This window comes from Podarcis bocagei, assembly GCF_964188305.1.
Source record: "Podarcis bocagei genome assembly, chromosome: 14".
Lineage (NCBI taxonomy): Eukaryota > Metazoa > Chordata > Lepidosauria > Squamata > Lacertidae > Podarcis > Podarcis bocagei.
This window is the reverse complement of record NC_138139.1, coordinates 10,680,931-10,692,951: the sequence shown is the minus strand read 5'-3', so window position 1 is coordinate 10,692,951 and position 12,021 is coordinate 10,680,931. Positions and strand designations below refer to the sequence as shown.

The 12,021-nt window shown below is 44.5% G+C and overlaps 1 protein-coding gene across 9 annotated transcripts in view; it reads left to right on the top strand.

Annotated features, from left to right (window-relative positions):
* The window catches only part of LOC308573235 (unconventional myosin-IXa-like), a 192,305-nt gene that overhangs the window by 134,509 nt on the left and 45,775 nt on the right, over positions 1-12,021 (top strand). For 7 of the 9 annotated variants that reach the window (XM_081169961.1, XM_081169962.1, XM_081169963.1 and 4 more), the window contains 6 exons: positions 1,346-1,451; positions 2,503-2,634; positions 3,885-4,008; positions 5,176-5,229; positions 8,731-8,933; positions 9,253-9,395. The exons of 1 other annotated variant lie outside the window; for it this stretch is intronic. In XM_081169961.1, coding sequence (XP_081026087.1) covers positions 1,346-1,451; positions 2,503-2,634; positions 3,885-4,008; positions 5,176-5,229; positions 8,731-8,933; positions 9,253-9,395 — 762 coding nt within the window. The remainder of the gene's footprint in view (positions 1-1,345; positions 1,452-2,502; positions 2,635-3,884; positions 4,009-5,175; positions 5,230-8,730; positions 8,934-9,252; positions 9,396-12,021) is intronic. One more of the 9 variants, XM_081169960.1, reaches the window with a different exon arrangement.

Sequence of the window (12,021 nt, the reverse complement as noted above, 5' to 3'; positions counted from 1 at the left end):
CAATAGGATTGTACAGTATTGTGTTCTCTCTCAGATGATCATTTTTACAGCTTGCTTTTTTGTCCAGAAGGACATTTCCATGCAAAAAGTCTGTAAGGCTGTTGTAGTATATTCCACTAGGACTAAACTACAGCAACACATTTTACATGGGGCTGCCTTTAGCTCCATGTAGCTGAAGATAAGCAGAAATAACAGCAGGTGCTGTCACCATTATCACTGTATGCCACTTTTCCATAGTTAAACCATCCTCAGAGTGGTTGTTACATAGCTACAAAAAAGCACTCAAAAGCAATAAATGAAAACATCACAGTAAGTATAGAGTAAAATTAAGCAATCCCCCCATAACTAACAATAAAGGTACAAAAACATACCAATAATTAAGCATATTCAGAGTTTAATACTAGCCCCGACCCAAACTCCTAAACAATACCTTACCCCCAGAGGTTTTCAACCTTTTTGAGTCCGTGGCTCCTCTGACAAACGACATTATTTCTGTGGTACCCCCATGGGGAAACACTCTTGAGTTTCAGGAGCGCAATTATGCCTGCGAAGCCATCAACTCCTCACCCCTTTTCAGACACCCTCCCTTGTGGAGGCCTCCCTCAGATTCCTCTCCCCTCTCCTCACCCACCTGCTTGCTTATTCTGAGGACACCTCAGCTTTTGGCAACCAGCACCCCCTGGCCAGCCCTAGAGGACCATTTGCCTAGGGAGCTTGTAGCCTTTGGGAGGCAGAGACACAAGAGGGCATCCGAGGGAAGAAAGGAGGGACAGAGGCCGGTGCTGCCTGCAGTACACCTGACCATCATTCAAGGCGCCCCAGGGTGCCATGGTACACTGGTTAAAACCACTGCCCACCCCAATAGTCTCTAGACATTCTGAGCAGCAGGTTTTGCAGGCACAAAGATAAGATTGGCCTTTCACAAGCAACAGCTTTTGTAGCTAGACTCAGTCCTCCCTCCTGGGCTAGTGGAAATAGGCTAGCGAAGCAGGGAGGTGGTCTATGTATGCTAGCACTATATGCTAGCTGGGTTCTTTCTTTGCACTGCAGACACAAGTCAAGTGCTGGTTTTTAAGTCCCACTACCACCCTTATTAGCAATGCCACCCCTGTGCCACATTTGGATTGCAAGAGCGCTTCCTCTCCCAGGAGGCTCACCAAAACCTGAGCATTAGGCAGCTTCTGAGACACGTTTGCTGACATTTGGAGGGCCAGAGTGAAGCCAGTGGGTGTGAGAATGGGATGTCTAGCAACTGGATCTTAGATTTTAATTTGAAGAGGACTTTGTATTATTGAAGAATTCTGATGTGTGTTCCAGTGAATTGAATTAAATGTGCTTTCTGCAGGTTTGCATGAGAGAAAGGAGGCCATTCGTGGGGTCTATTCAGTGATCAGCCAGCTTTCTGGTACTCATCTGAGTACCTTGGAGCGACTGATCTTCCACCTTGTAAGGTAATGAATGATAGTATGACTTTTTCCTCTTTCCCTCAATGTATATCATCATGTAACATATATGTCCCCTATCTTCCTGTAAGCCTCCTTGTGGTGGCAAACTGCATGCTCAGAGACTTGTGCATGTATACAGTAGCCATGCAGTGTGGCAAGAAAGCTACCTTGGATATAAAGTTCTGTGTGTCGTTGACTTCCAGTTTGTCAGTTCTGGGCACCACAATTCAAGAAGGACACTGACAAACTGGAACGTGTCCAGAGGAGGGCAACCAAAATGGTCAAAGGCCTGGAAACGATGCCTTATGAGGAACGGCTAAGGGAGCTGGGCATGTTTAGCCTGGAGAAGAGGAGGTTAAGGGGTGATACAATAGCCATGTTCAAATATATAAAAGGATGTCACATAGAGGAGGGAGAAAGGTTGTTTTCTGCTGCTCCAGAGAAGCGGACACGGAGCAATGGATCCAAACTACAAGAAAGAAGATTCCACCTAAACATTAGGAAGAACTTCCTGACAGTAAGAGCTGTTCGACAGTGGAATTTGCTGCCAAGGGGTGTGGTGGAGTCTCCTCCTTTGGAGGTCTTTAAGCAGAGGCTTGACAACCATATGTCAGGAGTGCTCTGATGGTGTTTCCTGCTTGGCAGGGGGTTGGACTCGATGGCCCTTGTGGTCTCTTCCAACTCTATGATTCTATGATTCTATGACTTGCTTAAAATCACACTGATTATGATCTCCCAATGAGCACTACAATCCAAGCACGCACAGCAGCAGCAGCAGCAGCTAGTCAGATTGTTCTAGGTAATTAGTCACTGTCCTTCAGTTCTCAAGCAAAACGTTAGAATTTGAGTCTTTACCCTGTGGTCATCATGTTAGTGGAAAAATATTATATTATTCTTATTCTAACACACTTGCAGTGCTGAATGTGGCCAGCACCTAACAGGCCATAGAAATTGGCACCATTGTATACCATCTCTTTAACCTGTGTCCAAACTTTGTAATGTCCAACTTTCGGCCTTCTCACAAAAAATGATTGTGTCATATTTTGGTGCTGTTTAGAATTGCCCTAGAGGAGGAGACGAATCGGATGTCAGCTAATGCCCTGGCAATTGTGTTTGCTCCCTGCGTTCTCCGCAGTCCAGATACTACTGACCCTCTTCGGAGTGCTCAGGATGTCTCTAAAACAATCAGGTAAAAAAAAACAAAAACATTCTGCATTGTAATTTCTGAAGCCTTCTCTATAATGTGCCACACCTCTGTGAGCCTGCCAGCCTTTTTCTGTTGTGCTACTTTGCTTGTGTGGGAAGGGAGGTACCCTCTGGAAGCTGAGAGGGTGGGAAAGAATAAATAGTGGATGGGAAAGAATAAACCTTTTACATAGGAGCGAAACCCTCCAGTGCCTCTTTCTCCAGAGAACTACACAGGGAGGTAGTTGCTTTTTACAGTTTTAAGGAATCATGAATAGCCTTGTGAGACACCATCAGCCATTACACTACTCTAATCTTAGACTAATGAGCATGCCTAGTAATAATCATACCTCACACCAAGGAAACAGATGAAGGCCGCTCTCCATACTGGGACTGGGAACAAAGATCCAAGGCTAAATGTGGGCATGTAGAGGTGAATAGCAATTAACACAGTTGTTGTCTGAAAAGGCAACTGAGTGATACAGAAGTCAGATGTGCAGATTGAGAGGAAGAAGGAGCAGAGGTCAAGAGAAAGAAGGGTGAGGCAAAATCAATTGTGAAAGAAAGTGAGACCCATCACTTTCCCACCAGCTCAGCTTCAGGCCATCGTTATGGCCCCATTTCTGTATTTATTCTCACTGTCTGGTGGGTATCTTGCTATTGATAAATTATTAGTAAAAATGGAAACTTTTGAAAACCCTTCCCCTGAATAGACTAAATATGTACACTTTCTATCTCCACCCCAATTTATTGTGTTCAGCCAGCAGTCTCAAAGAGACTTCTATGTGTATTTAATTGTACATGATGATGAAAAATTGCATTCTTACCTCCAATGGAGAGAAGGGATGGGTGGGAAGTGATGTTTTTTCTCTCCCTATTGCAGTAAGCATCAACACCCTTCTTCTGAAATGCTTCTAATCACACACACACCTGCAGAAATTCCAGGGTTGGTGCTTTTGAGGGGGCAGCCTTAGTACCTGCATACAATACACTGTGAAATTGTGGAGAATGTTTCAGGGGAATCTCTAAAGATGACCCATAGTGAGACTGGCCCTGTCAGTCATGTTGGTGACAGGCAGGCAGGGAGTACTGCTGTAGAAATGAGATCCCTGAAATGGCAGTCATCAGAATATACTTGGTTCCAGTTTCTCAGTCATAATGTTCAGAACAAGAAAATTTTCAGATTTATCTCCTGTATACATCCTAAAGTCAAATGTAGCTCAGTTTTCCATCTTAACATGTTTTCTCTTTCAGCTGCATTGAGCTGATTGTTGTAGAGCAAATGGACAAATATCGGGCTCGCCTTAAAGACATCAGTAGCCTCGAGTTCGCAGAGAACAAGGCCAAGAGTCGGCTCTCGATGATCAGGAGGTCTATGGTAAGGAAAAGGAGTGGATGAATTCCTGGCTGACCATCATAACAGGAAGAAATTTATACCAAGACCCGTGGTCTTCCTGTTCCCCAGTCAGCCCACATTTGTTAGTGTAACTTTCCTCTTCAAGCGAGAATTTGGAGATGATAGATTGTGTGTGTGTTTCAATGCCACACTTGTTTAACAGCAGATTCATTTAATACAGTATCTTGGAGCTGAGAACACATCCATGTCTCTTCTCTCTCTCCCCCCCCTCTCTCTCCTCTTCCAACTTCCCCAATCTTCTCTTCTTCATGTCTTTTCAAACCTTACACATCCTCAAAACCTTTTAACACACAGTTGGGTCTAGCACATAAGCTAAAGTTTGGCTTTATCCTGGATCGAGTCTTCAGAGCTGCAGATGTGTACAAAGCAAAAACTCAGAGAAGGTGGGGAGCAGTGTGTCTCTGGCATTATCCCACAAAGACCAACCCATTAGTTCCTTGGTGGGGGTCTGATATTTTTACTTCTCGTAGTTGCCTTGGTGAATTTGGGCCACTTTAGCTTGTGTGCAATTGGCCTTCCTCCGTGAGCAACCCTTCTTAGCACCTGGTTCTCCTTAATCCTACAGTGCTCTCATCTGACACAAAACAGGCTTCCATTTGCTTCCCTCCCACATGCACGTGCCAGTGGGAGAACTGTGGTGAAGCTGCCATGCATATTTCAGTCCAGCACACGCTGAGCTCCTTTTAGCAGGTTGCTTCCTCTTACCTCGCTGGCTTTCTGAAATATGAAAAGCTTGCACACTGTTAGCTGGGCTGCTGAGTTGAAAGGCAGTCTGAAGTGGCCTGTGTTTTCCTCTGTTTGGAGATGAACACATGGCAGGCTTTGTAATGTGTCACATTATCTGCTTATATAATAGGGCTTGGCTAGTCATGTGGCAGGTGACCCAGTTACACTGCTGGAAGCAAGCATGGGCACTCTGAGTCCTCTCAGCATGCTGTATTGAGAACACACAATCAGCGCTAATGCACCTCTTTTATGCAGCACACAGTGGCTTGTGGTTTACTTATGCTTTCTCACAGTTGCAGCTGAGACCTGGCTTCCGTTTGAAAGCCTAGCGCCTCTTTGAGAAGGGTGATGGCACGTGCACTCTAACCTACTCCTTTCCTTTTCCTATCCTCTCTAATCCAGAAACCTGTACTAATTGCCGTTAGATTTATGAGCATAACCCGCAGTTCGATCCCGGTATGTATCAGAATTGCATTGCACTGACCTTGTGCTGTAACCCTCCACTCATTTCAGTGCTGCTGCATGCTCCATGCCCCAACACACTTCATAACTCTGTGTGTGTGTGTGTGTGTGTGTGTGTGTGTGTGTGTGTGTTCGTTTGTTCTCCCTTAAACTGTCCTTGGGTTCTTCTGGCAGAAAATAGGTACCAACAGGGAGCACAGATGAGGCCAGTTTTCCACAGGGATGGCAGGAAAGGACTCTGAATAGTGACTGAGGTTGCAGTGAGCCAAGTACCGTATTTTTTGCTCTATAAGACTCACTTTTTCCCTCCTAAAAAGTAAGGGGAAATGTGTGTGCGTCTTATGGAGCGAATGCAGGCTGCACAGCTATCCCAGAAGCCAGAACAGCAAGAGGGATTGCTGCTTTCACTGGGCAGCGATCCCTCTTGCTGTTCTGGCTTCTGAGATTCAGAATATTTTTTTTCTTGTTTTCCTCCTCCAAAAACTAGGTGCGTCTTGTGGTCTGGTGCGTCTTATAGAGCGAAAAATACGGTACATTGCTTTCTTCCAGCATCTGATCTGCAAGTGGTCTCTAGAGGAGTGTAAAACACCAGCCTGTCTCTGTTACTGATGGAACAGCTTTCCAGTCACAGATTGAGGCTGGACTTCCAGGCAATTCTAAACAACTAAAGCAGGGATGGGGAACATATGGCCCTCCAGATGTTGTTGGACTCCAACTCCCATCAGCCCTAGACAGCAGGACCAGTGGTCAGGGATTACGGAAACTAGTCCAGCAACATCTGGAAGGCGCCACATTGCCTGTCCCTGAACTAAAAGTATATCAGAGTAAAGTTGGAAAGTTGTATTTGTGATTTGTGACCTTACCATTCCCTTGAGCTGGTTTCCTTACATTTTTATTTTCTCCTTTTCTGCCTTCTCTACTAACCCTTTATTTTCTTCTAAGTGATTTTTCTCTTCCTTGTCTTGCCCGCTTGATCAGTCCTTTTTTCATGTTAAGATCCTAAGCAACATTTGCTTGGAAGAGGGCAAATTCAAATCCATCCTTCTGAAAAGCTATTTCCCCATCCACCTTTTATTAAACCTAACAAGAGCAACAACCACCACCACCAGCAGCAGCATAACCTTAGCTAGAATTCTCAAGAAGAACCAGAAAATAAGAAAGCCTCCATTACCCTGCCAGAGAGGGGCAGTGTAGGACTCTGCTAGAAGAAATGCCAGTGGTAATTATGAATCTTCCTTGCACATAAAGGAACATAGGGAGTTGCCTTGCACTGAGTCAGATCTGTCTAGCTCAGTATTGTCTCCAGGAACTCACTGCTGCTCTCCAGAGTGTTTCTCTTTATCAGAAGTGGGGTACTGCCACTGTTGGTTCATCTTGACTGGTTTGTTTGCTCTGACCATCAGTGGCTCTGTAGGATCCTAGGCAGGGATCTTTCACAACACCTGTTACTCAGGATGCATTCAACTGAAACGCCTGGGATAGAAGTTGATACCCCTTAGGCATACAAAGCACATGTTCTATCACTGAGATATAGCTCAAATAATTGGATTCAAGTTATATACTAAATATAGGTAAAGGTACAGGGACCCCTGACCATTAGGTCTAGTCGTGACCGACACTGGGGTTGCGGCGCTCATCTCACTTTATTGGCCAAGGAAGCCAACGTACAGCTTCCGGGTCATGTGGCCAGCATGACTAAGCCGCTTCTGGAGAACCAGAGCAGCACACGGAAATGCCATTTACCTTCCCGCCGGAGCGGTACCTATTTATCTACTTACACTTTGACGTGCTTTTGAACTGCTAGGTTGGCAGGAGCAGGGACCAAGCAATGGGAGCTCACCCCATCACGGAGATTTGAACTGCCAACCTAGGATCAGCAAGTCCTAGGCTCTGTCGTTTAACCCACAGCGCCACCCGCGTCCCATATACTAAATATAGTCTTGTTTAATTTTTTTCAACAACACCACCGGTGGGGCATAACCACATTAGAGAATCAAATATATTTAAATTTAGATAAGCATTCGGACATTACTGTGAGTGAAACAACCTGTCCCACACATACAAATTTAACACAGGCCTTTTCTGGAGGAGGTGGAGCTCTTGGGGGTGGCAATTCTGAGCAGAGGAGCAGTGGAGATGAGTGAGTGGTGTTTCATCTACCTGCCACATCCCTGCCTCAAATCGCTGCTCCCAAACAACTTTCCCTTTGGGATTGCAAGCACATCTTTCTGAGAGTGCACATCTACAATTCTTTAGGCAGAAAAGCCACTGTACAGATTGGAGTACAGATCTGGCAGTCTGAGAGAGGGATTCAGTGCCTTCTCCCCACCACTTTTCTCAAGAGCTCTTTCACTTAAAGCTGCTTTTCCCTAAGAAAAACAATTACTGGACATTTTCTGTACCTGCACGTGGGTGTACTGTGCAATTGCCTTCATGCCCTTTCCCAAACCAGTTGGCAGGATGCTGAAGTAGATGGGACCATTTCATCTGATCCATCAAAAGTTGTTTTTGTGTTTCTATGCAGATTCTCAATGGTGTATAGAAAAGATCTTTCACACTCCATTCTCACTTTTGCAGTTATTCTTCTAGATTTAAATGAAGTGTGCAGTTCAAAGCCTTGACTCTTAAGAAAGCAAATTGTATCAAATTTGCTTTCAGCGCTTCGTTAGCTCTTCTAGCACAGAGGCGCAACCTTGGGATATTTCCTATTTATCTGAGACTACAGCACACAGTGTCCGTCTAAGAGGGAAAAGGGAATTCTTTCCTGTTACAAGAACGTCAGCTCCACCCTTTCAGAGGTCCAGGATTGCTTCTCTGGAGCAAGCTTATTCAAGAAGAAGAAAAGAGACAGCACTAAAGGAAATTGTATAAATAGAGACGGGTGTGATCCTGTAGGATCCAGTTCCATAGGACAGTCTGGAACTGCCTGATCAGAATTTGAATATTTCATGGCACTGTCTTCAGGAATAGCTACCCTCATGCACTTGCTAGTCATGGAATTTCACTACACAGTGCAAAATTGAGGATAATCAACTATAGGTGGATTTATATCTTGTTCTCAGACTTTCCACCTAGAAAAATACAAAGGTTTCTTACAATATTGTGTGGGAAGATTTTATATAGTACAGTATACTATATATAGTATAGTAATATAGTATATAGAAATCCAGATATTCTTTTGCACAGATGCTTTGGCCAACAGACTGAGGTACCTTTGTTGTAAACTACATCTGTAGAATAAAGGAGTGACTTCTGATATCTGCCAAAATTCTGCTCATCATCTATAGTTGAAATGTTTTTTGTTTTTTTAAGAACCTCTGAAATAATTTGTGTGTCCTTAAGTGTGTATTTGCTTCCTGTTTTGTCTTTCTCTGCCAGTCACAAACAGGTATTGTTTGTTTGCTCATTATATTGCATACATATATCAGGGGTGTCAGTAATTTTCAGAGTGGGCTTAAAAGGCCGTGCTCCTCATTAGCGCTACTGTGCCTGCAGGGAAAAGGTCGGCTACATCGTGGGGCCTACCCAAGTCCTTCATCTCCAGCTCCTCTCCGGTTGCCATCTGCCTCTGATGCTTCTGAAGAGGTCCTGAGTGGCGAAGAGGCCATGGAGGCGGAGGTCTCTGAGCAGCAGAAAGTTGCCATGCAGGAAGAAGAGAGGGTTTTGACGGAACAGATTGAAAACCTTCAGAAAGAAAAGTAAGTCTGGATGAGTGGAACTGAGGAGCAAGGAGGGTGGTCAAGGTTGCCACGGTTCAAGAAATGAAAGCCTCACATAGGAGCTGGGTTGCACATTCAGATTGGGAGCAGGTGTGTGATAACCAAATGCTTTCTAGAACCATCCCAGCTGTAAATATCTTACATTGTATCTTCAGTTAAAATTGTTCGGTTTCGTTTGCCCAAAAACGTTTGCTCCAGATAATGTTGCGTTTTCTAGTGACCTAAATACTCCAGTACTTCCAGACTCTGGTTTCACATCTTCCCTTTAGTCCCAATTGTTTTTTGTTTGTTTCCTCAGGGAAAACTTAACTGTTGAGATGCTGGTACTAGACCCAAGAGCCTCTGATGATGAAACTCTGGAATCTGAGGCCTCCATTGGCACTGCCCACAGCTCTGAAAACCTGAACGTTGGTTATGAAGGAGACACTTTGGACAGAGCAGGTGAATAAAGACTGTTCATAGTTAATTCGTCCATATGCACAAGATGGGATTAACTCTCTTTGGGTGTCTGTCTTTGCTTATGCATTATAACTGATGTGTCTGCTTTCCCATATGCAAAGTTTGAAATATAAATCAGTTTTTTGTTGTTTTTTAATTTTTTTATTAAAGATTTTCTTGTTTTACAGAAGTATGTGTAATGTCTCTCATATTTTTTCCATGTAACATTTTTATAAATCCATTTCATTTGTTGAGACATTGGGGGGGGGGAAGGGGGTGGAGGGAGGGAAGATGGGGGGGTCGGGTGGCGGTGTTTCTGTTATGCTTAATGTATGTAGGGTTTGGTGTCAGCGCTGTTTGTTTTGTTCACTTGTGTTCCTTTGGTGGTGAGAGAGGTTGGGGTTGGCCTAGGGTGTGGTTGTTTGTTTGTGATTGGCTGTGGTGATCTTTGTTTTCGTGTGTGAGTGGGGTGGGTGGGTGTTTCGGATCAGGTTAGCCATATTGATTTGTATGCTGTTGGTGGATTATTGTCGTTGTCTTGTTGGGCTGTGTATGTGATAAAGGGGAGCCATACCGGGGTAAAGGCGCCTTCTTCTGTTTGTCCCCGTGTCAGTTTCAGTTTATTGGTTAATTTTTCTAGTAAGGCTGTTTCCCATACTATTTGGTACCATTGGTCCATGCTTACTCCTGACAGGTCTCTCCAGTGTCTGGTAATGGTGTTTCTGGCTGCTGAAAGTAGGTGGGTTATGAGTTCTTTGTGGTGTAAGTGGGCATTGTTGTCTTGGAAGATGTTTAGTAGGGCCAATTCTGGGGTGATGTCTAATACTTGCTTAGTTATTTTACATATTTCTTGCATGGTTGTTTTCCAGAATAGTTGGATTTTGGGGCACTCCCACCACATGTGGAGGTATGTGCCTGTAGAGGTGCACACTCTCCAGCATTTTGGTGAGGTTCCTGGGCATATCAGCGCTAGTTTTCTTGGTGTTAGGTACCTCCTGTAGGTGGGTTTCAAAGTGATTTCTTTTCTTTTCGTTGATATGGATTTAAAGGCGGGTTTAGACCACATTCTGGTCCATTGAGGGGTTAATCTCATAGCCTATGTCATTCTCCCATTGTTTTTTGATTGCGTCTAGGGGGTTTGTGGGATTTTGGAGTAGTATTTTGTATATTGCGGATACCGTCCCTTTACCATTCCCCTTTGTTGTTAGGAGGAGGTTTTCGAAGGTTGTCGGGGGCCTAATTGCTGCTGATTTTACTGTTGGGTTGTTCAAGAGGGCATGTAGTTGGTGTTGTGTTAACCAGGGCATTTGGGTGTCTTCTAGTTTGTCTTGTATTTCTTGTGTTGACAAAGGTTTGTTATTTTTATAAAAGTCTATTAGGCGATATAAGCCTTTGGTTCGCCAGGTTTTTATCTGGAGGTTTTGTGCTGCATGGTGGAATAATGGGTGGTACGCCAGGGGGATTAGTGCGGATGGGGTTGGGGATAGTTTGCCTATTTCTGTTTTCCATGCTTTGAGCATGGTCTGTGTGTACCTATTAAGTGTCGTAGGAATTTTCTTTAGTTTGTTTGGGAGGAGTGGGTATGCTGTGGTGCAGGTGTTTTCAATTGTGTCCCTCTCTAGGTGTACCCATTGTTTTGTCTCATCTTCAAGTATATATGGGATTATATGGCGTATTTGGTTGGCAATGTAATATGCTTCTATGTTGGGGATTCCCCATCCTCCTTCTGAGGTGGGGAGGTGCAGGTATTTGGAGCTTATTCTTGGTTTTTTATGTGAGAAGATAAAAGAGTGTACCGTATTTTTCGCTCTATAACATGCACCTGACTATAACACGCACGTAGTTTTTAGAGGAGGAAAACAAGAAAAAAATATTCTAAACGAAACAGTGGATGTATGATTTTTGTGGTTCATGCTGTGGCCACAGACATGTGATCTGACGGTGAGTTTGGGGTAGCCCAATGCAAACATCCTGAGGATCCATCCATGTGGATCCATGCTTTGTAACCACGTTTTTGCACCATTGCGGCCCCATGAAACAGTGGGTGCGTGTGTGTTTTTTGGTGCAGGCTGTAGCCATGGACATGCTATGTGATCTGATGGTGAATTTGGGGTGACCCAGTGCAAAAATCCTGAGGATCCATGTGGATCCATGCTTTGTAACCACGTTTTAAGTGGGGAGGGAAGGAAAAGCACTCAAGGGACAAGGAGCACGCGTGGGGTGTGTGGAGAAGGATGCTGCTAATAATGAAGGAGAGGCTCCTCTCCTCTCCCGCTTTGCTCCTTTAAAACAAGCAGGCTCTGCTTCTCTCCCTCCTCCCCAGCTTGGCAGCTGCTGAAACGCTCACACTCACACTTAAAGATAATTAAAAGCAACGCGCTAAGACAAACAAAGGAAACCACGATAGTAACCACTCTGAGACAAATCAAGAAAAATTGTGACCAACAATCTCCCCCAACAAGCACAGTGAGGTCAAAACACACACACAGAGAGAGAGAGAACTGGCCCTAAAGTCGCAGGGCGCTGGAAGTCGCAGGGGCGCTGGGGGAGTGAACGGGAAGCAAGAAAAGAACGATCCCACACAGACACACAGAGTATCAATCCTAAAGTCGCAGAGGCGCTGGGAGAG